The sequence below is a fragment of the Cavia porcellus genome, unplaced genomic scaffold (assembly GCF_034190915.1).
Source record: "Cavia porcellus strain 051 isolate PalLab524CR breed Dunkin Hartley unplaced genomic scaffold, mCavPor4.1 scaffold_2, whole genome shotgun sequence".
Taxonomy (NCBI): Eukaryota; Metazoa; Chordata; class Mammalia; order Rodentia; family Caviidae; genus Cavia; species Cavia porcellus.
The window spans coordinates 111267653-111293668 of NW_026947485.1; the positions used below are offsets into that span (position 1 = coordinate 111267653).

General features: G+C 34.0%; 1 protein-coding gene across 1 annotated transcript in view; it reads right to left on the reverse strand.

Annotated features, from left to right (window-relative positions):
• Cc2d2b (coiled-coil and C2 domain containing 2B) overlaps positions 1-26016 on the reverse strand; it is a gene marked incomplete at its 5' end in the record, with an annotated part of 97751 nt that overhangs the window by 63997 nt on the left and 7738 nt on the right. Inside the window, 9 exons of the mRNA XM_063245163.1 lie at positions 226-403; positions 11105-11223; positions 11425-11533; positions 14160-14300; positions 18376-18473; positions 20688-20897; positions 23816-23944; positions 24043-24179; positions 24333-24531. Coding sequence (XP_063101233.1) covers positions 226-403; positions 11105-11223; positions 11425-11533; positions 14160-14300; positions 18376-18473; positions 20688-20897; positions 23816-23944; positions 24043-24179; positions 24333-24531 — 1320 coding nt within the window. The remainder of the gene's footprint in view (positions 1-225; positions 404-11104; positions 11224-11424; positions 11534-14159; positions 14301-18375; positions 18474-20687; positions 20898-23815; positions 23945-24042; positions 24180-24332; positions 24532-26016) is intronic.

Sequence of the window (26016 nt, forward strand, 5' to 3'; positions counted from 1 at the left end):
ATTTTAACAGGAGAGACTTATTCAAAGCAATCACAAATCACATAATGTAATTATGACATAAACGACCATAAAAGGTAGATTATACATTTGTTTATTATAAATACATTAATAGGCAAAGAAAACTATGATTGCTTAATATAAAAGAAATAACATCATATAGAATAATATGTAACAAGAAAAAAATATGTATGGCATAAAATACGAAAGCAAATAACAGTGGCATACCTCCAAGCAAATTGTTTCTGGCCAATATATTAACTGAATATTGAAAATTTGCTGAAACATGACTTTAAAATCAAACTGTAGGGAAGATACTGAAGTGCAAGAAACCTCTTTGTTGTTGTAAAATATCTTAATAAAATATTTCAGCTTCTGAATCTTGGCTCTCCTCTTTTGTTCATGCCTGTAAATTAGATAAATCTTTAAACGAACAATGAAAAGCAAAATGAGTGTACAATAGTCTTTTAAAAAAATGTATCATCATGTTATAAAGCGGATGATCATTTAGAGGACAAGTGGTGTCTTAAATCAAACAACAGTTGCCTATTTATGGGTAAAAATTTTCCTTTTCCACTCAAGATGTCTTTTAGAAAAAGACATACACTCAAAAATAGAACACATAGTAACATCAAGGTACTAGAAATCATTCAGCCATTTATTTTACTAGATGTTTAATAAAAGGAGAAAATTAGGGGACTTGGGCATTGATGGAGGTTATATAAAAAATCAAAAATATTTCCTAATTTTTATAGAACTTATAAAGCTCCCTACACACATTTTAAAGATATGCAATAGGTTAACAGACTTTTCATTATCTTTTCTTTTTTGTTTCTTTGAGACAGGATTACACTATGCACCTCAGACTGGCTTTGAACTTTCTTTGTAACCTAGGCCAGCCTTGAACTCACAGCAATCTTCCTGCTTCATCCCTCTGAGTGTTGGGATTGTAGGAGTGCACCACCATGCTAGGTTTGCTTTATTTTATTTTATTCTTTCTTTCTCAGTACTAGAGATTGACCTCAGGACCTTTCACTGAGCTACTGCCTGAGTTGCTTTTTATTATTCTTATGTTGAAATGAGTCTTGCTGAGTTGCCTAGGCTGAGGTTTTTTTTTTTTTTTTTTTTTTTTTTTTTTTTTTTTTTTTTTTATTTAAAGAAAAGGAAACGAAAAAAGAAAAAAAAATACATGGAGATAAAAAAAAAGGGTAGAAATAATACTAAATTACAGACAAACAAAAGGTAAGAAATTGCCAGTTGATAAGTTACAAATTGTCATCTTCGAAATGGCTGTTCAGGTTATAGAATTAAAGTATTTAGAATGACATTCAAAAAAGTGACCCTACAAACCATTCTGCTCTATGGTCGAACAAAAGCTCCGTAATATGATTATCAGTCCTACCTATTTGTTTTACATCTCTAAGAGGGTAAGGTTAACCATATCAAAACAGAACAGAACATTTAAAAAAAAATAAAAAATAAAAAACAATTTAAAGAAATACAGATTTCAAAGCAAGTCCACTGGAGATCTACCTTACATGCAATAAGTATATAAAGTGGGTGAAGTTAGGGACAACTATTTGTAAGAAGCTAGGCTGAGTTCTAACTGGCTATCCTCTTGTCTTAGCCTCTCACAGTGCTGGACTCTTGTCCTCTTAAAGATCTTTGCAAATCACTTTAGGCTTCAGGCCGTGTAATCACTTTCTCCAGGACAGTTGGAAAAGTGTTCTTTCTTTGAATTCAAATGTTAGAGAAGCAAGCAAGGTTACATTGAGGCTTCTAGGTAAACATTTGTTAGAAATAAAATGACCCTGTGAATGCTATGGAACTCTTAAGGGCCATTCATTCATTCACCCAATCAACACTTATTGTTTTTCTTGGCTGCAAGAAATGAGATTTTAGCCCCTTCTTCACAAGAGAGCAAATTGGTTTAAAGATAAACCCCAGGCTGATACATGAAACTTCCTTTTATTCTCCATCCTAATCCTACTATGAATCCAAGGTCTCCCTACTCCATTATCTGCCTATATTATCTATAACCTCAGAGTTTTTTTTTTTAATTTTAATTTTAATTTTTATTTATTTATTATTCCTTTTTTATTTAAAGAGAAAAAAACAAAAAATAAATACAAAGCAGTAAAAGGGTACAAGTAATACAGAATTTCAAGAAAAAAATATACAGTAAGAAATCACTAGTTAATAGATTACATATTGTCATCTTAGAAACAGTTGTCCAAATTACAAAATTAAAGCATACAAAGTGGACATTCATACAGTGAGATTGCAGACAGTTCTGTTCAATGATCCAACAAAAACGCAGTAATATGGTTTTCTATCCTACACACTTAAATATACATGCACTTTCTTTTCCTCTCTTTTTTACAATAACAATTACACTTTTTGGGTTTTATTACTCCCACAGTTCTTATAACTTTTTTTTAAGAGGGGGAAAAAAAAAAACCAAATGCGACAAGGAAAAACCAAGTCAGAACAGAAGGATGGACATAGCACATGATGCAAAAACAGAATAGCAGGTGATCAACAATGGTTACCATTATGCCTCTTGCTATCTTAAAAAGAGTTGCCTATATCAACAGGTATAATAGAATTGAACCAAACAGTACAGAACAAGACCAATAAAACCTACATTGGAGACCTTACAGAACTTCAAAAGAAGATAATAGTCAAACCATAATGGGCATCATAGTAAATCTTATTGCCTTCAAAGTGGTTGCCTATACCCTCAAACTTGATACTATCAAACAAAACAGAATATAGTAAAATCAGTCAGAACAAGATGGGGAGAGCAATACAGGGGTTCAAATCAGGTTAACAGGAAAACAAAAAAGTTACTATAATATATCCCGCTATTTTTAATTTAGTTTTGCCTTAATTAAAAAAAATAAGAAAAAATATTTTTTTTAAAAAGGGGGAGATTGAGATAAGGAGGACACAGTAACAGAACAACACAGGTCACAACTGAACAACTTAAGCATCATTGTGTTTCACCACCAGATAACCTGACATAATAGTAGTCACCATAGTGTCTCCTTCCTTGAAATATTTGAGTATAACTTCGTATATTATAGCATCAAACATATCAAGACAGTGTGAAGCTATTCAAGAGAATGAAAGAATTACAGGGTATTTAGAACCAGCTAACAGAAAACGAACAACGTTTTCTCTATTATCTCTTTGCCTATAAAAATTTTTGTTTAATACTATCGCATACAGTAAAATATAATAAGATACAACATGTTAGAACCAATGGAACCAGATGAACAATAGCCTGATGGGACTTAAAAAACAAGATGATATTAAATCAGCACTAGCTATTATGATGTCTTGTTTTCTTCAAAATAGCTATTCGTACTATCACAGACAATAAAATTGAACAATCTAGATTAAAACCATTCCAATTAATGAGTGAAAACTTTATATGGTTTCAAACCAATATCATTGGGAATCATCATTACCACCTACTTTTATGTATATTCTTACCATTTCTTACACTAGGGAAACTATCTGGTATTCATACATGTCAGTTTGATTTATTTCACTTATGAGTATGGTCTCAAGCTGCGTCCATTTATTTATAAATATCTCAATGTGATCATTCTTTATAGTGAGTAGTACTCCATTGTATAAAAATACTACAACTTTTATCCATTCCTCAGTTGATGGACACTTAGGTTGTTTCCAAGATCTGGCTATTACAAATTGTGCTGCTATAAACATGGGTGCACATATATCACTGTGGTATGAGGTTTTCAGTTCTTCTGGGAATATGCCTAGAAGTGGAATAGCTAGGTCAAATGGGGCTTCTAATCCCAGCTTTCTGAAAAATCTCCAGACTGACCTCCACAATGGATGCACCAGTCTACACTCCCACCAACAGTGCAGGAGAGTTCCTTTTTCCCCACAGCCTCTCCAGCATTTGTTGTTGGTGGTTTTCTTGATCTTGGCCATTCTTTCAGGAGTGAGATGAAATCTCAGTGTGGTTTTAATTTGCATTTCTCTAATGACTAATGATGATGAACATTTTTTCATGTATTTGTCGTTTGCATTTCTTCATCTGAGAATTGTGTATTCATCTCAGATGCCCATTTTTGGATTGGGTCTTTGAATTTTGGGGGTCTGATTTTTTTTAATTCTTTATATATTTTAGACAGAAATCCTTTGTCTGAGGGGCAGTTCACTAAGATTTTTTCCCAGTTTGTTGGTTTTCTTTTCACTATGCTGGAGATTTCCTTTCTTGTGCAGAAACTTTTTAATAAGAGGTGATTGGAAATATTTCCCGTGCGGTTTGAGTCCTGTTCATGAATTCTCTATCTACTCCTATGTCTTCAAGGTTTTTACCCAATTTGTCTTCCAATAGATTTAGTGTTTCTGTTTTAATATTTAGATTTTATTTTAGTACATGGTGATATGCATGGATCTAGTTTTAGTTTTTGGCATATGGAGAGCCAGTTTTTCCAACACCATTTATTAAAGAGACTGTCATTCTTCCAGAGAACATGTTTGGCCCCTTTATCAAAGATAAGGTGGTTGAGTGTGTCTGTAGTTGTGGTTGTATCTTCTAATCTATTCCACTGATCTTCAGCTCTGTTTTGGTTCCAGTACCATGTTGATTTTACTACGGCTGCTTTGTAGTATAACTTCAAGTCAGGGATTGTGATACCTCCTGCCTTGCCTTTGCTGCTTAGAACTGTCCTTGCTATTCTAGGTCTCTTCTCACTTCAGATGAATTTTAAGAGTGATTTCTCGAGATCTAAGAGGTATGTTGATCTATGAGGTATTTTTATCAGGAATGCACTGAATCTGTATAACAGTTTTGGGAGAATGGCCATTTTCACAATATTTATTCTTCCTATCCATGAGCAAGCGAGGTCTTTCCATTTTCTGAGATATCTTCAATTTCATTTTTCAATGTATTATAATTTTCCCTGTATAGGTCTTTCATTTCTTTCGTGAGAGTAATTCCTAAATATTTCATTTTTTTGGTTGCTAGTGTGAAGGGTGTAGCTTCTCTTATTTCTCTCTGTGATTTTGTTGTTAGTGTATAGGAATGCTATTGATTTTTGAATATTGATTTTGTGTCCAGCCACATTGCTAAATTTATTTACTATATCTAGGAGTCTTTCAATGGAGTTTTGGGGGTCTTCTATGTAGAGTATCATGTCATCTTCAAATAATGATAATTTAATTTCTTTTCCTATCTTTACGCCTTTTATTTCTCTCTTTTGTCTAATTGCTCTGGCTAGTATTTCCAGTATTATATTAAATAGGAGTGGTGATAAGGGACATCCTTGTCTTAAGCCTGATTTTAAAGAAAAGGCCTTCAATTTTTGGCCATTTAGTATGATACTGGCTGTTGGTTTGTCATAGATGGCCTTTATTATATTTGAGGTAAAGACAATCTATTCCAACTTTCTGCAAGGTTCATATCGTAAATAAATGTTGGACCTTATCAAAAGCTTTTTCTGCATCTATAGAAATGATCATGTGATTCTTTTGGCTCTATTGATATGGTAGATTACATTTATTGATTTACGTATGTTGAACCATCCCTGCATGCCTGAGATGAATCCCACTTGGGCATGGTGTATGATCTTCGTGATGATTTGCTGCATCCTATTTGCCAATATTTTTTATTGAGAATTTCTGCATCAGTGTTCATTAGGGAGATTGGTCTGTAGTCCTCTTTTTCAGTTGGGTCCTTCTCAGGTTTTGGTACTAGAGTAATATTTGCTTCTAGGAATGATTTAGGAAGGATTGCTTCCCTTTCAATTTCATGGAAGAGTTTGAGGAGTGTTGGCATTAGGTCTTCTTTGTATTTCTTGTAGAATTCTGCAGTGAATCCATCTGGGCCTGGGCTCTTCTTAGTACGTAAGGACTTAATTACGTTTTCAATTTCATTAATAGAAATTGAGTTATTCAGCAGTTTAACATCTTCTTGACCTAGCTTTGGTACTTCATATGCTTCTAGGAATCTGTCTGTTTCCCCTGTGTTATCAAACCTTTGAGTGTAGAGGTTTCTCAAATAGGTGTTGATGATCTTCTGTATTTCTATAGGGACTGTAGTGATAACACCTTTTTCATTCTTTATTGCGTGAATTTGAGCTTTTTCTTCCCTTTTTTATATAAGGTTGGCTAGGGGCTTATCGATGTTATTTATTCTTTCAAAGAACCAACTCTTTGATTCATTGATTTTTTTGGATTTCTTTCTTAGTCTCTATTGCATTGATTTCTGCTCTGATTTTTATAATTTCCTCTCTTCTTTTGGCTTTGGGCTTGACTTGCTCTTCTTTTTCTAGATGTTTGAGGTGTAGCATCACATTATTTATTTGTATTCGTTCTGTTTTCCTGATGTGGGAACTCAGTGCAATAAATTTTCCCCTGAGGACAGCTTTCATTGCATCCCACATATTCCGGTAAGTTGTATTTGTGTTTTCGTTTGTTGTAGGTATTGTTTAATTGCTTCTTTAATTTCTCCTGTGACCCACTGATTACTCAATAATGTGTTATTCAGTTTCCATGTGTTTGTGGGATGTTTCCAATATCTTTTATCATTAATTTCTAATTTCATCATGCTATGATCCGATAATGTGCAAGGGATAATTTCAACTCTTTTGCATTTATTTAAATATGTTCTGTGAGTTAATTTATGTTTTATTTTAGAGAATGACCCATGTACTACTGCGAAGAATGTGTATTCTGTTGTGGTTTGGTGAAATACTCTGTATGTGTCTATCAAGTCCATTTGTTCACAGGTGTGATTCAGTTCTTTTATTTCTTTGCTGAATTTCTGTCTGGTTGATCTGTCCTTTGGTGTCAATGGTGTGTTAAGATCTCCTGTTATAATTGTCTTACTGCTAATTTGGTTTTTTATTTCTGTTAATACTTGTTTTATATAACTGGGTGCTCTGGAGTTTGGTGCATATATATTTAAGACAGTTACTTCTTCCTCTTGAAGTTTTCCCATAACCAGTGTGTAGTGACCTTCTTTATCCCTTCTGATCATTATTGGTTTGAAGTTTACATTATCTGCAAACAGAATAGCTATTCCCACTTTTTTTGGGTTCCTGTTGCATGAAGTATTGTTTTCCATCCTTTGACTTTCAGTCTGTGAGTATCCTTTTGGGTTAGATGGGTTTTTTTGTAGACAGCATATGGTTGGATGTTGTTTCTTGATCCATTCTGCCAGTCTGTTTCTTTTAATTGGTGCATTGAGACCATTTACATTAATGGTTATAACTGTTATATATATTGTTGACACGTTATCTTTCTGCTGTTGCATCTTTATCTTTCTGTTCTGTTTAATTGTCTGCTTTGTTTAGTGGTTTTTTTCCTAAATGTATCTAGGCTGTGTTTCAGTATTCTTTGCAGGGTTGGCTTGGTGATCATGAAGTTCTTCAGCTGTTCTTTGTCATGGAAGTATCTTATTTCTCCATCGATTTTGAAGGACAATTTTGCCGGGTACATCAGTAGGTTAGAAATCATTTTCCTTTAGGATCTGAAATACTTCACTCCATGCTCTTCTTGACTTTATTGTTTGTGCTGAGAAGTCTGCTGTAATTCTGATAGGTTTTTCTTTATAGATGATCTGTCTTTTCCCTCTGACAGCTTTTATAATATTCTATTCTTTTGTTTGATTTATGGAATGGCGATTATTATTTGTCTGGGTGTAGTTTTGTTTTGGTTATGGATATTTGGAATTCCATATGCTTTATTGATCTTGATATCAGTTTCCAATGTCATGTTTGGGAAATTTTCAGCTATTACTTCTCTAAATATCCTCTTGACATCCTTTATGTTGTCCCCTTCTTTTTCATTTATCCCTATCACCCTTATGGTTTTTTTTTTTTTTTTTTTTTGCGTCATCTTGCAGGTGTTGAATTATTTCCTGATTTCTTGTTATTTTTAAAAGATCTTTCTTTTCCTGTTCACTAGCTGCAATCTTGTCTTCGAGGTCTGAAATTCTATCTTCATATTCATTGAGGCGGTTTTTACAATTTTCAATGGAATTTTTGATTTCCTGTATATCTCTTTGCATCTGCTTTATATATTGTTTGTTTCTTATATTGCTCATCCAGGGATTCTTTTTGTTTAGTGCCTCCAGTATTTTTTTAACTGTGTCTTCTTTAGATATGTTCTGCATCTCCTTCTTTCTTTTATCATTTCTTCTTTTACCTGAGAGATTATTTCTAGTTTGAATTCCTTTAAGGCTTCCCGGAGGTGCTTCTTTATTTCGGTTACTATTATTTCAGGTATTTCAGGCATATGGCATGTATTTTCTTCTATGTACATGGCTCCTAGGCTTTCTTGGGATGGGGTGGATGTTTGAGATTGCATTTTGGTCTTTCGTTTTGTCATTTTCCTATATTTCTGAGCTTCAAGTGTTGTTCCAAGCTTCCCCTGGGCATGTTGGATATTGTCTCTTATGTCCTGGACTCTTGGAACTCCTCTGGCAGTGTAGCTCCCTTCTTGAGCAGTGAAGCCCCCAGATTAAGAGAAGGTTGCCAGGCTCCTTTCAGGTAGACCTAAAGCCTCCTCAAGCTACACAGCTCCCCCACTGTGGCAGCAAAGAAGGCCACCTGGTGTGGTCCAGGCAATCTCAAATCCGTTAAACCCAATCTAGTGTGGCTGCAAGCCCAGTGGGCCCCCAATCCCCTAAAGCAAGGGTCTCATACTCTCCTGGGGATTGGATGTTGTATAACCATCCAGCTCCTTGGATGGCAAAGCTCCCCAGGCTGATAGAGGGTCCCCCTATGGCCTAGGTAGGCCTCAAACCTTCTCAGAAGGGCTGCTCCCTCCTCCAGGTGATAGCAGTATTGCTGGTGCTCTTCAGGCCGAAAGAAGCAAGGTTGGAGCAGTTTCCCGCAGCTTGGCCCAATTCCCTCCTTCAGGTGGGGCAGCTGCCGTGTGCCCTCTGGGTGACAGAGGGTGGTCGGCAAGGCTGCAACAGGGTCCTGCAGCTCAGCCCATCTCACTCTTCCCGGCAGGGTGCTGTGGTGTGGCCTTTGAGTGAGAGAGGGTGGTCTGCCAGGCTGAAACGGGGTCCCATGGCTTGGCCCAACTCACTTTTCCTGGCAGGCTGCTGTAGTGTGGCCTTCGGGTGAGAGAGGGTGGTCCGTCAGGCTCAACCTCAGCGGTTTTGGGAATATAAACTACTTTTTTTTCTGTCTCTCTGTTGGCCTCTTCTGACCATCTTTCTAATTATCTTCAGAGAAATAGCTAAGTAAATATTTCCCTTTATGCTGTTCTCTAAATGTAGTTTTAACACTGAGCTCATAAATTTAAATAAAATTTTGTTAATTCAGGATTATATTTAAAGGAGATCTTACCTTTTTATTCAACTGTAAATCATTTTAAATTCTTTTTTTAATCTTTGTATTCTTTTCATCTTTATCTTTGATAAAGGATATTTTTATTGAACTGGGTGTTTGGACTGCAACACCACAGATACTATGGCTTTAAAAAGATAAAAAGTATTATATATCCCTTTGCCTTGACTTCCACTGTCAAGCTAGCTCTTCCTTCTAGCTCTTCCTTCAAGCTCAGCAATATGTTCTTTCTTCTCTTTCTTTCAACTTAAATTTTATGGCTCCTGTTTCCTTACCCTCATGTAGATGATCCTTTTCTACGTATGTCTTACATCACAAATGATTCCAGGAACTTATTGGAAAGAGGCATAGAACAAATAAAAAATTGCTTCACTGCGGACTTCTCTGGTCAGAAAGATGGTTATGATAATTAGACATTTATGTTTGCTATTATGTTCAGTTTAAAATGTAACCCTTCTGTTATGATTTATAACCAAATGTTCCCCAAGAGTCTCAGGGCTTTTTGGAAGATGATTATATCATGGAAGTATTATAGCCAACTTGCTGTTCGGAAGTGAGACCTGGGCCACTGGAGGTGAGACCTGATAGGGCCTATCTTCCTCATGGGCTCCTCCTTCCTCTCTGCTTCTTGGTCATCTGACAGGAGCAGGATTCCTCTGCATAAGCCCTTCTCTCGTGTCACATCTTCCCTGAACTAGCTGACTATGAACTGAAAACTCTAAAAACATGAACCAAAAATGTACCTGTTATTAAGTTGGGGGTGTTGGGTACTTTGTTCCACCAACAAGGAAAGTATAGAAGACATGCCCAGTTATTCATTTAATGAATATCAATGTGTATTGTTACCCACTGTGTTCTAACTCCGTGATAACTGATGAACAACCACAATATTCAAAAATGGATGAGAAAAATGTCTCCTATGGGATAGAGATGTTTAAAAATTGGAACTAGTTCAAGTGGTCTAAATTGCCATATCCTCGTTAAGATCAGTGGGACCCATATCCTAGTAGACTAGAGAAATGAGAATATGCAGGATGTGTTTTTGCATTAGTCTTCTGGTGTATCATTCATGGAAGAATTGTAACTGGGAAGAATGAGGTTTGTGCTGTCAGAGAAAGAAATTGTCTGGAGGCATCCTTTTGCTGTGGAATAAATTTTTTTTGCTAAGTTTACAGTACAATAATCTTTATTGGCTTCCATGGTGAATGAAAGAGGGATTATGACAGCTATAGCTCTGGGGCAGAGTCAGTAAACAGAGTCGTAGGCCTCCAAAAAAAGTTACATGGAATAGTTTTTATGAGAGCTAAAAGTGCTTTAACAAGGAAAGATGATGGTACAATCTTTCTCCTTCTTTCCCATCTTCTCTCACCTTTTTCCTCATTTTTGCTGTAATCTTTTCTCTCTATACCTAAAAAAATTTACTACCTCACAAACTTTTAAAAGGTGATCAATATATTAAGTTTATTACAAAATACATGACAAGGCAAACTGGTTTATGTTTCAGCTCAGGCACGCACCTATTAAATGTGTGATCTTGGACTACTTAACCTTCCGTAAGACCCAATTCCTTCACTTCTAAAATAAGGATAATGTAAGACTTCGTAGTGCTATCATGACAATTAAATATGAAAATGTAAATTAAAAAAATTAACAAGTTGTCTAGTATATGGTATCCATCCAAGAAATCTAATATTATTATTAAGAACAATATAATTAATAAGCAATATATAATGAAAATATAATTCTTTAAAAATGCTTACAGTGAACAGTTGAATAACTTTGTTACTTCTGCTGTGAAATCAAGTTGTGGCCTGAAGGTAATTGGATTTATTCTTTCAATTTCTGTGTCATCAAGTTCAGAAGCTAAAGAAGAAAAGTTCTAGAAACAAAATAAATGAATTAATTAATCTACAATTTACCATGTACATTTATCATCTAAGAAAATGATTCTTAAAAGTAAAGTTCTATTTCTTATATTTATTATTTTGTTTGTATCTTTTACATATCTCAAAATTTCCTATTTCAGTGAAATATTATAACTAGATGAGAGGAATTAAAGGTTACTTTGTGATATAAATACCTCCTGTTTTTCTTCATTCTTAAGTACTTTTCCTTCACTTTTCTTTTTAGTCTCAGACACTTCTGACATTTGTGTTTCTTCTTGCTCATTACATTCATTCATTTTTATCCTAATTAGTAATAAATAGAATTATTTAAAGCAAAATAATGGAAGTATTTGAGACTTCTGGGAAGTCTTGCCAAAACAGACACACATGCAAACACCCTTACACATATTTACTCACAACCCATCATTTGCAACAATTTGCTTTATATCCTAAGGAAGCAATCAATATGCTAACACTTGACAAAAAGAGTTTCTTGCCAAAATGAGAATATTAGGGCTTTATCTGCAACTTCTACCACTATCATGGTATAAACTTGCTTTAGCTAAGATTACCGTGAACATCCATATCAAGAAATTCAATGGACATTTTTAGTCCTGAACTCAATTGGTATTTTAGAAGCATTAAGCATTGTCAGTGACTTTCCCCTGTTTAAAATACAGTGCTCTCTTTTCTTTGCTTCTATGGTGAAAGGCCCTAAGTCAGTGATGGTTAATCTTTTTAGAGACTGAGTGCCCAAACTGAAATCTAACCATTTATTAATCACACAGTGCCAACACTGCAATTAAACCTGCATATTGAGATTTTAATTTAGAAAAAACACCTCAAATGTTAACATCTTTTGTCTTAAAAGAGCCTTCATTGATACAAAAAGCTTTTTACTGAAAGGTAAAAGTATGCATTTGACGTACTTCTGCACAATTAATGTGATCTCTGCTGTTGTACGCATGCTGATAATCTGTCAAAGTTTGGCTGGGGGAGTTTGGCTCATGCAGGAACAGAGAGGGTTCTCTGGGCCTGCTGTGGCACACATGCCATAGGTGCGCCAGCACTGCTCTAACTAATGCTTCCTCTGATTCATCCTCTTTCTCCCAACCATTTGAAGCAGCTTTGCAAATCTCAGTCCTTGGGTTTCTTCTCATCTTATTTTTACCTTCTCCCTAAGCAGTTTCTATATAGATATGGCTTCAGTTACAATTACTAAGCTGAAGGGTTTCATATTTTTATTTTTAGCACAAACCATACATTCAGCTGTGCACTTGGGTGCTTTATTTCGAAAAATCTTAAAGTCATATCAAATCAGTTGCAAGTTACAGAGTTTCATATTTTCATTTTTAGCACAAACCATACATTTATCTGTGTACTCAGGTGCTTTACTGAGAAAATCTTATCAAATTCAGTATGCCTTGAAACAAACATATGAAGAAAAATAAACTGAGCTTAGTGTGTAGGTAATCAGCTTTCTTATCATAAATACAACCTTTCTGCAAGTTTATTCTGTTAGGGTGCAAAGGTATCAGGCTTGTTGTTAGATCAAAAATGATAAACTTGGCCAGGAAAGAGTTTCTGAAGCATCTTCAAACATAATGCTTTTCTAATTGATCAGAAGGATACTTGAACAGCTTAAACAAAATGCCCCAGTTTAGGATCACAGAAGGCTAATCCTTTGGTGCCAGTCTAGTCAATGACACTGTGGGATTTATTCAGAGGTATCCAGGAAGAAGTGGTCTGGAGAGATGAATCTAAGCCCAAATCTAGTGGGAAAGCCCAAATCCAGTGAATAATTAAATGTCAGGGAGAACAAATATGAAGGGCTCATGTGACACTGGAGTTTAAAGTAATGGAAACAAGATGTGGTAGTGAATAGACAATGTGGATCCAGAACACTGTTCTGGGAACCTTATGATATCAGTGGCTCTTCTTTGTTGCTCAGGAGTTCATGACACATGGATGTGACAAGGTGATTTAAAAGATTAGAAGCAACTCATCAAATTTACATTAATTTAGAAGTACACAAATCATGCTGAATTTAGGTTTACAGATTGTCAGAAACACTCCTTAAAACAGGTCTACCTATAATTTCAGCACTCTAGGAGGCTGAATCAGGAGAATTGAAGGTTTGAGTCCAATCTGTGCAATTTAATTGCACAGATTGTCTCTAATTTAAAGCAGGACAGGGATGAGGATAAAGCTCAGTTTAAAGCTGACAATTGTTCAATTAACAATACCACAAAAACTGTAGCAGACAAAAATTAACAAGACACGTATTTCCTAATTGCCTGAAGTTACACTAAAAGTATATAGTTTTGAAAAAGAAAAGACCCAAGACAATGAGCTGTGGGGATAGAACCAGTTGTTTCACTCTGAGTTCACAAGCAGTTTAAGTGATTAACAAATTTTGTTTTTGTATTATAATTATCTCTTCCAGTACAAATGTTTTGACAACTTCATCTGATTACTTAAAATATGCTTCACCCTGGAGTATGGTTGCCAGGTTTAAGTTTATTAAAGGTGTTTCCAAAGTGGCTATCTGATTTTGCATGCCCACTAACTATAAATGAAAGTGTCTTTGGCTCAGGTTCTTTCACAAAAGTTGTATCTTTTAGGCACTGGCACAGGTGTGTAGTAGTATTTCATTCCAATTTTAATTTGCATTTCTCTATTGATATAACATGATGTCATGAACAAGAATTTTTCGTGTGTTCATTTGCCACCTTCTTTAGTAAAGTGTTCAAAGCCTGTGTCCATTTTTAAACTGGCTGTCTTCTTAAACTGTAAGGATTGTTTATAAGTTTTTTGTTGATCAAATGGAACTGTTGTATAGATTCTAGATCTTTTCCCCAGTTAACATAATTTTTCATTATTCAGGAGCAGTTTCTTAGGAAACAAGAGCAATAAAGCAGCTTCTTACCTCTGAAACAGTAACTTTATCGTAGTGCTTGTGAAACCTTGCCGTTGTCTAAGGGACTTTATCTGTTTCCAGGTCTGTAATATACTATGTAGAAGGGACAGGTCCTTTTCCAGTTCAAAGTTATATAGTTGTTTTGTATTACTGCAAAAATATAATGGCAAAATCAAAAATAAGTCCGTGGGTTAGAACTCTCAACTATTAAAAACAGTCTGGAAGAATAAATTAGAGTAATTTCTCTGAACCTCCACTTTATTTTCCATTGTACCTGAAATGTCTGTCTTATTTAACATATTTTAATAATTTATCATTAAAAATAATTCTTTAAAGATTTTTTCTCTGTTCAAAAATTCCCTGATAAAATGCAAATTCTCCTGAAAACAGAAATACCCTAACTAGAATTCCACAAGATACCAAATACCAAAGAAAGAAGGATATGGAGGAAAATAACAATAAAGAGGTTGGAAGCCCATACATTGTGATAATTGCTCCTGCAATACGTGTAGCATTTTAGTTAATTTCTAACTAATAATTCACTATGTGTGAAACAGAATACATGCCCATCTGTTGTTTTTTGCTTGCTTTGGTATGGCTGAGGCACCCACAACTTTTATTTTGTCAACACATAAGTTATGTAGGTGGCTCCAAAGCCACTACAGTAGGACTGGTTCCAATTTAGGATGTTAGAATTTCAAGAGAACCTACAAGGAGTTAAGAAGAAGCTCTTGCAACAATGAGGCAAGGTAAAGCAACAAAGGTTTCCATCTCTTTGCACTGCTGTAATCAGAAGTAGTAATCAGTGATAATAGCATAGAGCCCAATATCTGAACTGTAAGGTCCTTTTCTGTCTTCCCAGAACTGTATCTTATTTGGAGATATCTTCAATCTTGCCTTTTATTTAAATAAAGTTATATTACATATTTGATGATTCCATTATCTTTCCTAAGTCTTATACATCTCTACGATTACTGGTGCTCTTTCTTCCTCCTGGTATCTTTGTGTAATTGCAAAAGAAGAGATCATGTTCTCTATAATAATGTATCTACGAATAATCTCTGAGCTAGGATTAAAACTGTGTTCTTCCAGATGACTATATAGTTGGTTTGCCAGTTGTTTGTTATCACTACCAATGTGGGACCATCTCAAGTTAAATACTAAATTTGAGCTGGGTATGGTGGATCATGCCAATAGTTCTAGCTATTTGGGAGGATGAGACAGGAGGACAGTAAGCCTGAGCCCAGCCTGGGCACCTTAACACAATTCTGTATCAATGGAGATGTAGCCCTAGATTCAATCACCAATATCACAAAAAATTAAATGAATAAATGAATTAATAAATAAACAAGAGAAAGGCCTGGAGATGTAGCTCAGTGGTGGTATGTCCCAGATGCAACCTTCAATACTATCAAAATTTTAAAAATAAATCTATCTAATTCAGGTCATAATTCTGAATTAAGTTTGGTTTTTTATTATGAATTTTTTTCTGGTTTCAGGGATTAAATTCATGATCTTGTGCTTGCCAGGCAGGTGCTTATGCCCCTGAACTAAATCCCTGGCCCTGATTATGAACTGTCAAAAGGGAAATTTTCCTCTTTTCTTAGTGTCAAGATCAAAGACAAGTTTCTTTATCATTCCCTTTTGATTACTTTCTGAGATTTAACACCTGTTACATAGTAATCTTTATTAGACTTTAGTCTAAACTCGCTTTATTTTTTGCCTCAGTACTCTATTACACCTCTTTAATGATAGCTCAGTGTAAAAGGTAGTTTGTTTCTGATTTCCTAGGATTTTTCCTTTCACTTTGTTTTTGACTTCTGCATACTCCTTATGTTCCTGCTACCTCAGGAATTTGTTTATAAAAATAAATTATGTATTTCATTTGACATTTTAGTTGTTTACCCTGGTAGGGCTATTCAGGAAATCCAGGTTACTATACTGCTAGAAACAGAAGCCTATTTTCCTCAATCATCCACTCATTCAGTGGGTAATTATTCAATACTTGTTACATGTCAGGCATTGTGCTGGCAAACATGAGCAAACAGGTCAAAAGACATGCTCTATGGATTTAAGGAACTTATAGACATGCAAATTAATCAATGCAATAGAGCATTATAGATGTTGCATTAGAAACCTAGACAATGTAGAATTTGATCATAAATAATAGAATGGTACGCAATAGTAGAGAAAGACTTAATAAAATTATAGGTACTCATAAAGAATAGTATTCATTTCAAATCAATAAATACATAATAGATATTTATTATATGGCAGGAATTATTTTAGATGCCAGAAACTACTATCTAAATGAAGAATACAGAATAAAGACTTATAAATGTGATGAGAATTATGAAACAGGAACTACAAAACACTATCCCTTTATAGAATATATATATATATATATATATATATATATATATATATATATTCTAATGGGTACATAAGAGCATTGCTGAAAAATTGACATAACATTGAAATAAATTTTGTATGCTAAGTATTAAACAGAAAAAAATGACAGAGTATTTACAAACAAAAGCATTAAAACACAATAGAGAGGTATTAAGATGCTCCATTTAGGATACTGAAGTATAAAGTTCCAAGACATAGAGCCCCTAATATGAGAATGGAGAGGTGAACAGGAGTGAGATTATGCAAAGAACTGCAGATCATGCTAAAGCTTTTGAGTTTTATTTTGAAGGAAGTATGGAGAATCATTAATGAAGTTTTGTTTACTAAGCAAATTCAGTCTGATTTCAGAATGGAGTAGGGTTTAAAGAGAGGTATATTAGCAGACAAAGTAGTCCATCTGGAAGATGAAGGCTTGAAGTAAGCAGGACTGGCGAGAATGCAGAAGAGAGAAAGGACAGGATGGAAAAGAAATTTTAAAAATTAAAAAGTAAAAGAATGTGGTTACTAGTTGGACATAAAGGATGAGAGAAGCAGCAAAAAGAGGAGTCATAAATGACTTGGAGATGTCTTTCCTGGGTCCTAGTTAATTGTGGGCAAGGAGAAAGTCATTAAAGGTTAAGTACATGTGTATCATTTTTCATTGTTTTTCATGTTACATCTCTTTTAACACAGATATTGTCTTTCAGATATCCAAAATATACCGTGTACCATTTCTAAACCACAAAATCAATTGTCCTGAGTCAAAATTTATTACATTGTTATTTTTATATTTTAATAAATGTGATTACCTAGTAAGCACCTCACTCCACCTCCTGTAGTGGACCATTCCCTACCAGTATTGGACCCCATATAGAGCCAACTTTTCCCTGTTTCTTGCATCAAAGTTTACTTGTTCTGTGTTCATTATGTCAATGGCTGTTCTTTGCCTTCAATTTTAGTTAATATAAATAACATCAGTTTATTGTGTTGTAAATACTGATTGTTTTTATTTATTCTGCTAATATTTATTGAGTACTCATCTCATGCCAGGCCTTTTTTAAAAGGATATGCTAACCTGTTCAAATAATATTATCTGCATTTTAAAATGTTGTTCTAGGAAACATCAGTTATTTGTCTTCTCTTGTGGCTAAGGTTCTGAAGAATCATATCAGGTCAATGGGCAAAGAATCAGAAATTTTTTGCACCTATCAAATCATTTATATATGTGTGTGTGTGTGTGTGTGTGTACAATTAAACTTTCTACCAAGTAAGTTATCTTCCAAATGAGCTTTCCTACTTTTGAAACTTCTTTGACACATTATTATGCTTCATTTTATAGTTTCCCAGTTGTTCAATACTCTGGTAACTTCTCTCAACTAGTTTATAAGCCAGTATTTCTTAATTAGTTTATAAGCCAAGTTTCTCAACTTGTAATCCATGTTTTTTTTACACAAGGGTCTTAAGTTCATATGTTTATAGAGCCACATCTTTGGAGTGAATTATGTACTTTGTACTTATGTAAATGCACACTAATTTTCAAATATATGCAAATATCTGAGATTATCATCCAAGTCCATTTAGTTAATCCATTAACTTTCTTCAATAAATATTTTTAGAAAACATTAGTGGATATTAAAACAACAACTGCTTTCTCATGGCACTTCTGTGAAATATTTTTACACAAACATTAGTCTAAGAAAGACTGTGACCATTTCTATAATTTCCTAAAGATTAGGGATCTTGTACTTCTCTTACATCTTCTACAGCAAGTGCAGTGATTTATCTAAAGAAGTTAATACATGTTTGATGAATGCATGAATGATTAATATCCTACCTTATCTGCCAATAATAATCTTGTAAAGACTTTCTGATAAGCTGGGTTATTTCAAAGTTTTCATTAATTGATTGGGTAGCATTTGTCAGTGTTTGCAACTATAAAACAAAGAAAAGAGCTCTTTGGTATATTACGTCTACCTGTAAGCATTACTGCAATTCATCTGTAAGTGTAAGCACATATATAGAACTATTTTGAGTATTACTGTCTTGTTTTTCAAGATATACCCCATATAACAAGTTTGGAGCAAAACTGACAAGATTCTGAATTATCTACTCGAGCAGTAAACAATCATATCTTCAACATACCAGGCAATCAATTCATCGGTTGTTTAAAGAAATGCCATTAGATCAAAATGGCAGATTGAGCAGAGGTATGTACTTTATCTTCCACTTAAAACCTCGTAGTAAGAGAAAAGATATGCCTTTATCCATAGACATTGCCATTATCACATCCATATTTATATACATATATTGACAATCTATGTATCCCCATGAAAGTGTAACACATAATGTAGGAAAATAAGAAAAAATAAAATCAAGAAAGTATACTGCAGAAGGTATAAAACAGTTATCTTACACATGTTGTCATCGAGAAATAAACTGAAGGAAACTATACCCTAAACTTGTAGGAGAAATTTGTACAAGGGTGACTACTGCCAACTGATACCAACTTTCCAACTGGCATACATGAAAGGTCCAAACAAATAGGGATACACTTTATTCCTAGCTAAGCAATAAAGACACAGTTTCTTTCACAGCACAACAATATAGTATAACCACAATAAAGTGATAACAAAGTATAGGATGATGTGAATTCTAAGGTTTCCGTGGAATATCAAATCCATTGAGTATCCAAAATATTTTAGAAAACACAATGAAAAGATAATTTTCCTACTACATATCATGATTTAATAATTATACATGGTAAAATGTAATTAAACACAGTGATGAAAATAGGGCAGGACTAGACCAGTATGTCTATAGAATAAATAATTCTTGAACAAATCTATAAAAATATGATGTGTAGCTGACTTATTCTAAATGCAGTGCTTAAAGTACAGAAATTATGTATATAGTTACATAATAGTTATAAAATTATGTAAATTAACCAAAGAATTTAAATACAAAAAAACCCAAAAATTATTGTTTGGTTATTTTGCTAATCTCTGAGGAGAAATATTGATTTGGACCCTAACTTCACCCAAGACACAACTATAAACACTAGATAGAAGACAAGGCTAGACATTACACACATACCATAACACACCACACCACACACACCACACACCACACACCACACACCACACACACACACACACACACACACACACACACACACTGCAAGGATACGTAGAAAAGTATTTTACATTTTTGGTTTATCAGATATTAGACACTACTGGATGCTCTTAAATGATCAGTTTTCTTGGTTGGCAGAACACTGATTGCTTCAGCATATCTTAGTGACTCCTTCAGAATTAAATGTTTAACTATATTATGGTTAAAATAGGCTTAATCCCCAGTATTGCCAAAAAAGTAAATTGTTTATAGATTTCTACTTTATAGAACTTTTTCTTCAACAATATTATCTAATCTTAAAATCTGATCTAGTAATAACAATTTTGTTTCATTAGCGTATTTATATACAGAGACTTTAGGATGTTTTTCATTTGCTCATTAGATGAACACAATCTATCAAAACACCTTGTCAAAGAGAACACTACTTTAAAAAAAACACTCATATATTGGCAACCCAGCAGAGTCTAAATGACAGGTGTAGGTTTCTGAAAATGATTAGTGGGAACTCTTTTTGATTCCTCCTCAGAATTTATACAGTTTTCATGTCATTAGATGACAAATTGGATTGCTTATCTCAGACCAAGACTCTTCAATTTGACATGAAATTCAAGATCTCCAATATTTTTATCAAAATACTCTATTACAAAACTTTAAAAGTAGACATGGCTCTTTTAAGTCAAAGCCATAGAAACAACAATATCACCAATAAGTAAGTAATGTGTATGTGATAAAATTACTGCAGGATTTTTGAAGGTGTCTCAACAAGTCAACTCTCAGGTGTTTTTTTTTTTTTCTTTTCACAAAAACTAAAATCACTGCTATAACTGATTAAGAATAACAAGAGGGCACTGGGGATTTAGCTCAGTGGCATAAGCACGAGTTCATGAGTTCAATTCCTGGTACAAAAAAAAAAAAGCAAGGGAAAATGTTCTATGATAACTTGCTGTATACTGAGAACTTTTGCTCTTTCATACTAAATGTTCAGCTCTGAAATACAACAAAGTCCATTCTCACCTTTTCATAAAGTAGCTGTGGTAAATTCTGTTGCTGCCTGTCCTGAAAACATTCATAAAGTTGCAGGAGCCTAGCACATAATACTTGTTCCTGATTGAATAGAGGATGATGACTAAATTGCAAACCAATAATGTTGAGATCTAATTGGTATATTTCCCTTTGTCCTTCTATTTTGCTTCTAAAAGAACTTCCGATGTCAGATTTTATTGCCTTTTAAAGAAAAATATAAACAATGTTGATTTGATTCTTTTAAAAATTGTAAGTAACTTCTTATAAAAGTAGCATGTAAATTGTAGAAAAATAATACAAACAAGCAAAAACAATGTTTTTCTTTGAAACTGATTACAATCTTTAATCATGTTTGTATTATGGCATTTTAGTTATCTTGCTATAAATTATTGTCATCTATCTTACTCTTGCTTACTGGTCAAAGTTGAATTTTTGAATTATGGGACCAAAAATACTTTCCTACAGAAACACCATGACAAATGTAACAAGTTTTGGGTTGAGTTTGATTATATGGCGGTACACTGATCATCTGTGGGCTAGAGTCAAATACTAATGATTCAGTAAAGCATTGTTTCTAAATGAATATATTGGTAATCATCTAGAAAATTCACTGGAGGCACTTCAGTCACCTAAACAAATGCTACATAGGGAAAATGTTGCTTTTTAAATTTTTATTTTTTTAAAGAGAAAAAACACAGAAGGAAAAGAAAAACAAAAAGCAAAAGAGACAAAACAAATAAACAAAAAATCCAAAACCAATAACAATATAGTTTTCAAAACAGGATGGTAGGAATTCAACAATGGTTGTTATATTGCAAACTGTTATCTTCAAAAGTGTTGTTTAAATTACCAGATATAGACATGCAAAATTGATTTAATCATATGAGTATTAACTGTTCTTTTCTAAGAACATAATTAGTAGTATAGTCATCTTAGCTATCATATATATATTCCATATATATATATATATTATATGGAAAGAGATATAGGTTTACTTTTAGAAGATTATTGATTATGGGAGCACTGTATTTATCCACTGATAAAATTGTAGCTGAATATGCTATTAGGAAGTGGGGCCTCATTAGAAGTCACAGGTCACTGGGTGGGAGATGATCTGGACTTACTCCCCTTCTCTTTCTGCTTCCTCACTGCCATGGGTTGAGCACCTTTTCCTCAACCATGCCCCTTTTATTGTTAGTGACTTAGAATAAGATGTCCATGGACTAAAACTGTGAGCCAAAATAAATTTCTCCTCCTTTAAGTTGTTAATGTTGTACTTTCATCCCAGAGACAGGAAATTGACTAAGAGAGATAGTCTTTTCTTTTTTTTTTTTTTTTTTGGCCTTTTTTTTTGTTTTTTTATCGGTACCAGGGATCAAACTCACGACTGCCTGCTTTCAAGGCAGGTGCTTATGCCGCTGAGCTAAATCCCCAGCCCCTGAGAGATAGTCTTTATCTGATCCCTAGATTGTCCCTAAATTGCTGAAATTCTGTAGGCCTAGATTATATGCAAAATGATTCATGAATGGTTTAGTCCATTTTGAGTTTAATCGCATATATTTGAACATTAATGTGATTCATCTGGCGATTCAGTTTGAAGTTACTGTGTTACTTAACATGTACAACTTAATTCTTGCATATCATCAAATCGACAAATTCATCAATTTCTAGTTACTCCCAGTAAGTGCTATGATAAATGTATCTAAGAGGGAGAAAAATGAAGTAGGGCACGGTGGCACATGATTGTAATCCCAGTGCTCTGGGAGACTAAGACAGGGTGATCCAAGCCTGGGCAACTGAGAAAATCAAGGAAACTTTATCTTAAAAAATAATAAAGGACAGGAGATGTAGCTCAGTGAGAAGGCCTCGTATTACAAAATAAATTAACCAACACTGAACCCGCTCTCTGGATCCATCTAGTATAAAACGGCATGTGCTATTGTTTAATCTCATCTGAAACTCATATTGTATTGAAGTTCAATGCCATTATGAGATATTTAAAGATGGGACTAGGGGAGACCTGTTCAGACAAGATTAGGGCTCTGGCCTTATGAATGGATTAATTCATGAATGTGATTAGTAGCTTAATGGGTTATCACAAGAATGTGTTTACTATAAAAGCCAGTTTGGCTGGATCTCTTTGGGGCTGGCATATCCCCTTGTCTCTTGTCATTTGATGCCCTGTGCCATATCAGGAACCTACCAGCAAAAATGTCATCATCAGATACAGCCCCTCAACGTGGCACAAAACCATGAACCAAAAATGAACCTCTACTCTTATACATACTGTGTGTGCTATTCTGTAATTTTCAACAGAAAATAAACTGTCTAGTTTGTGACAGTGCTATTACATTTGCTTGGTATTCTGAAAAAACTGTTCCCCATTGCAAACCTGATGTAAACAGATCAATGTCCCTCAAGGAATACAGGCTACCATTATAGCAGCTAAATGTTTCCTGAGCGAGGAAGCATCTTTATTCCTCAGTTGGATTTCAAGAAGGCAGGCAAACAACTACAAGGTTTTAGAAGTCTGTTGCTTATAACCAATGTGTCAGGGAGTTTACCTCTCGAGAATTAATTTCAGTGTTACACAGTTTTGTTTTTGGCTTTCTGTTAACATTTATCCCTCATCATTTCTATCTTTTTGACCTTGCTTGGTTATAGAGAACTAATAAAATATTTCACCTGAAAGATAGCTCTTCAGAAACTTGAAGCCCACAATGACTTCCTCCTCTAGCTTTTTTGCTCTCCAGTCTAAACTCACTTTGAGTGTCCTTAGAAATTCCACCATCCCAATTACCTTCTCCAGCTTCTGAGAGCCACAGTAGGTGGTAGAAGTTATTAATGGTTACCTTGAAAGCCATTAATTTATTCGTTGTTTTGTCAAAATTAGGAATGGCCTTGATGCTGGATTTTTCTTTTTTTTACTCCACATTTTATTTTGAGCATTTTTCCATGTTATAAAATATTCCTCAAAAACACTATTTTAAGGGATGCTTTAGATTTCATTATAGATTATGTTATATTACTAGACTCAATATATTTAAAGGGTAAAATTAAACCATAAAAACTTGTTATAATTGATATCACAAGAATTCCAGCCATCATTACATGGTTACCTTCTTGTATGTAGTCTTTAGTGCTGGGTTTAAAGATTCCTTGCTGATGTTTAATCTGAAATTCCACGACTGTCTAATAGGTGAAGGTAATGACATTATTTTTCCACTCTCTTCAAACCAACACTTTCCCTATAAAAATATTTAAGAATTATAGTAAATATTTCTCTAAAAATAAGTCTCATGCACAATATCCATAACTTGTATAACTTGTCAACTAGTGCACTTGCCTCACTTAGTGTAAGCAGGCGATTTTCCATTTTGTTGCAGGTCTTTTTAAATACTTTGGGCTTTTTCTGAATATAGAATCCTTCATCTTCTAAAATGCGTGGGGTCATACCTTTTGGCAGTTTATACTGGTTGGCCACTTAATAATAAAACAGATATTAAAGTCCAAAACAGAAGAAAAACATAGAAAACTTATAAAAACGCTTAAGATCAATGTTTTCATTTATCCAGAATACAAATCTTAAAATATGTTTCAATAACTTGACAATATTCTAGTGGAAAAGTACATTACCTGGGGAACTACTTGGCATAAAAATATTTGCCTGCTCTTTTGTTAGTTTTTCTTGATCATCTTCATATTCAGCAGCTTTTACTTCAAATAAATCTGCAAAAACGACTTCTTCCATAAAATCTTCATCTTGGCTTTTAGCAACATTTTGTAATTTATTACCAACTGTAAAGCATTTGGAGTAACTATCATTTAATGATCTCTGTTGAATACCAAAAAGAAAAATAAGTTTACATCTTGTCCCCAATGATTAAGACATGGATGAATAAAATATACTGCAACCTTACCGTAATCTGTATTTCTGATATACCTCTTTCAGATCAAGTATTAGCTCGAAGTGTGTTATAATGAAATTTCACTTTACATAGAGGAATTCATCACTATACAATATGATTTTTCTATAGCCAATTTTGTAATTCTCCAATTAAAGGTGCTGAAATAGAACTGTAATTTAAACTCCTCCTGCCCTGTGGGAAAATGTTTCAAAATATTGGATTATGATATTTCAAATAGGAGACTCAAAAGTATAGGATAGAATCCAGAGATGACAGATCATATTATCTTAATCGCTCCTTTTTTCTATCACTCACAAAGCAGTGCTACCTGAAATAATATGAAATAGGAATGCTATTTCCTAGAAGAAATTTAAAGGCAAAAAAGCATAAAAGATTCAACAAATAAGCAACAAATAAGCAGAGTCATTACAGTGAAATTCTGAAGTATTATATATATACGGTATATGATATATAGTATAAATAACTTGACTATAGATACAAAGATATATTGCTAAATAATAAAATATATATTTTAATACCATGATCAGGAGTCTTTTCACAAAAATAAAAGCATGAATTTTCTTGTATGATATCTCATTTGAAATCTACACGTACTGAATGAGTATAACTAAAAATACATTCTCAAAAATTAAGTAGGGTAAAAAATGAAATAAAGAATTATTTTGAATACAAAACCTTGCATGGCCTTTACCAACTCTGACAAAATTCTAAAAATGCTGTAAACATCACGCAGGTTCATATCAAGTCATCATATCATTATACCTGCTTATCCCTTTCATAAAATCAAAAAAATTTACATACATAAATCCTTATGTTCTTTTTTATACTTCAGACAAGGTATGATAATGTCTAAGAGCAAGATTTGGCAGATTTGCACATAGTGTATCTCTCTGAAGATCTCAATAACAGACTAACAGCTGATCTCTGTTCCAGCTGGAGATGCCATCCAACTTTCCTGTACAGCGCTGCGAATGTGTGGGCCAGGGCTTTCAAACTGCCCTCAGAGCCAAGGTCTGCTCAAATGGTAGTCTCTGAAACTCAATCTAGCTTCTGTCTTTTGTCCCTACAGGTCTCTTTTATGACCTCTATCCAATGTGACTCTATTTTTAGCCCAAGACAAACTGTGATATTGACTAATATAAGATATCTATGTCCTAATTTGTTCTTATATAGTCTAAGTCCAACTACTTCCCTAGATCACCTTCCTGGTCTTCACCACACAGTGTACAGCACAGCAGTATCTGTGTGACAGGGAACAATTCAGAAGGTAAGAGTGTGGATGCTTCTAAATGACTATTGAGTGGTAAAAAACAAATATTACCTACCCCTATTTCATCTTTTCCATCTTAGAGCAACATGCCTGTTAAACTGTGGTGCAAACATTTGGAACT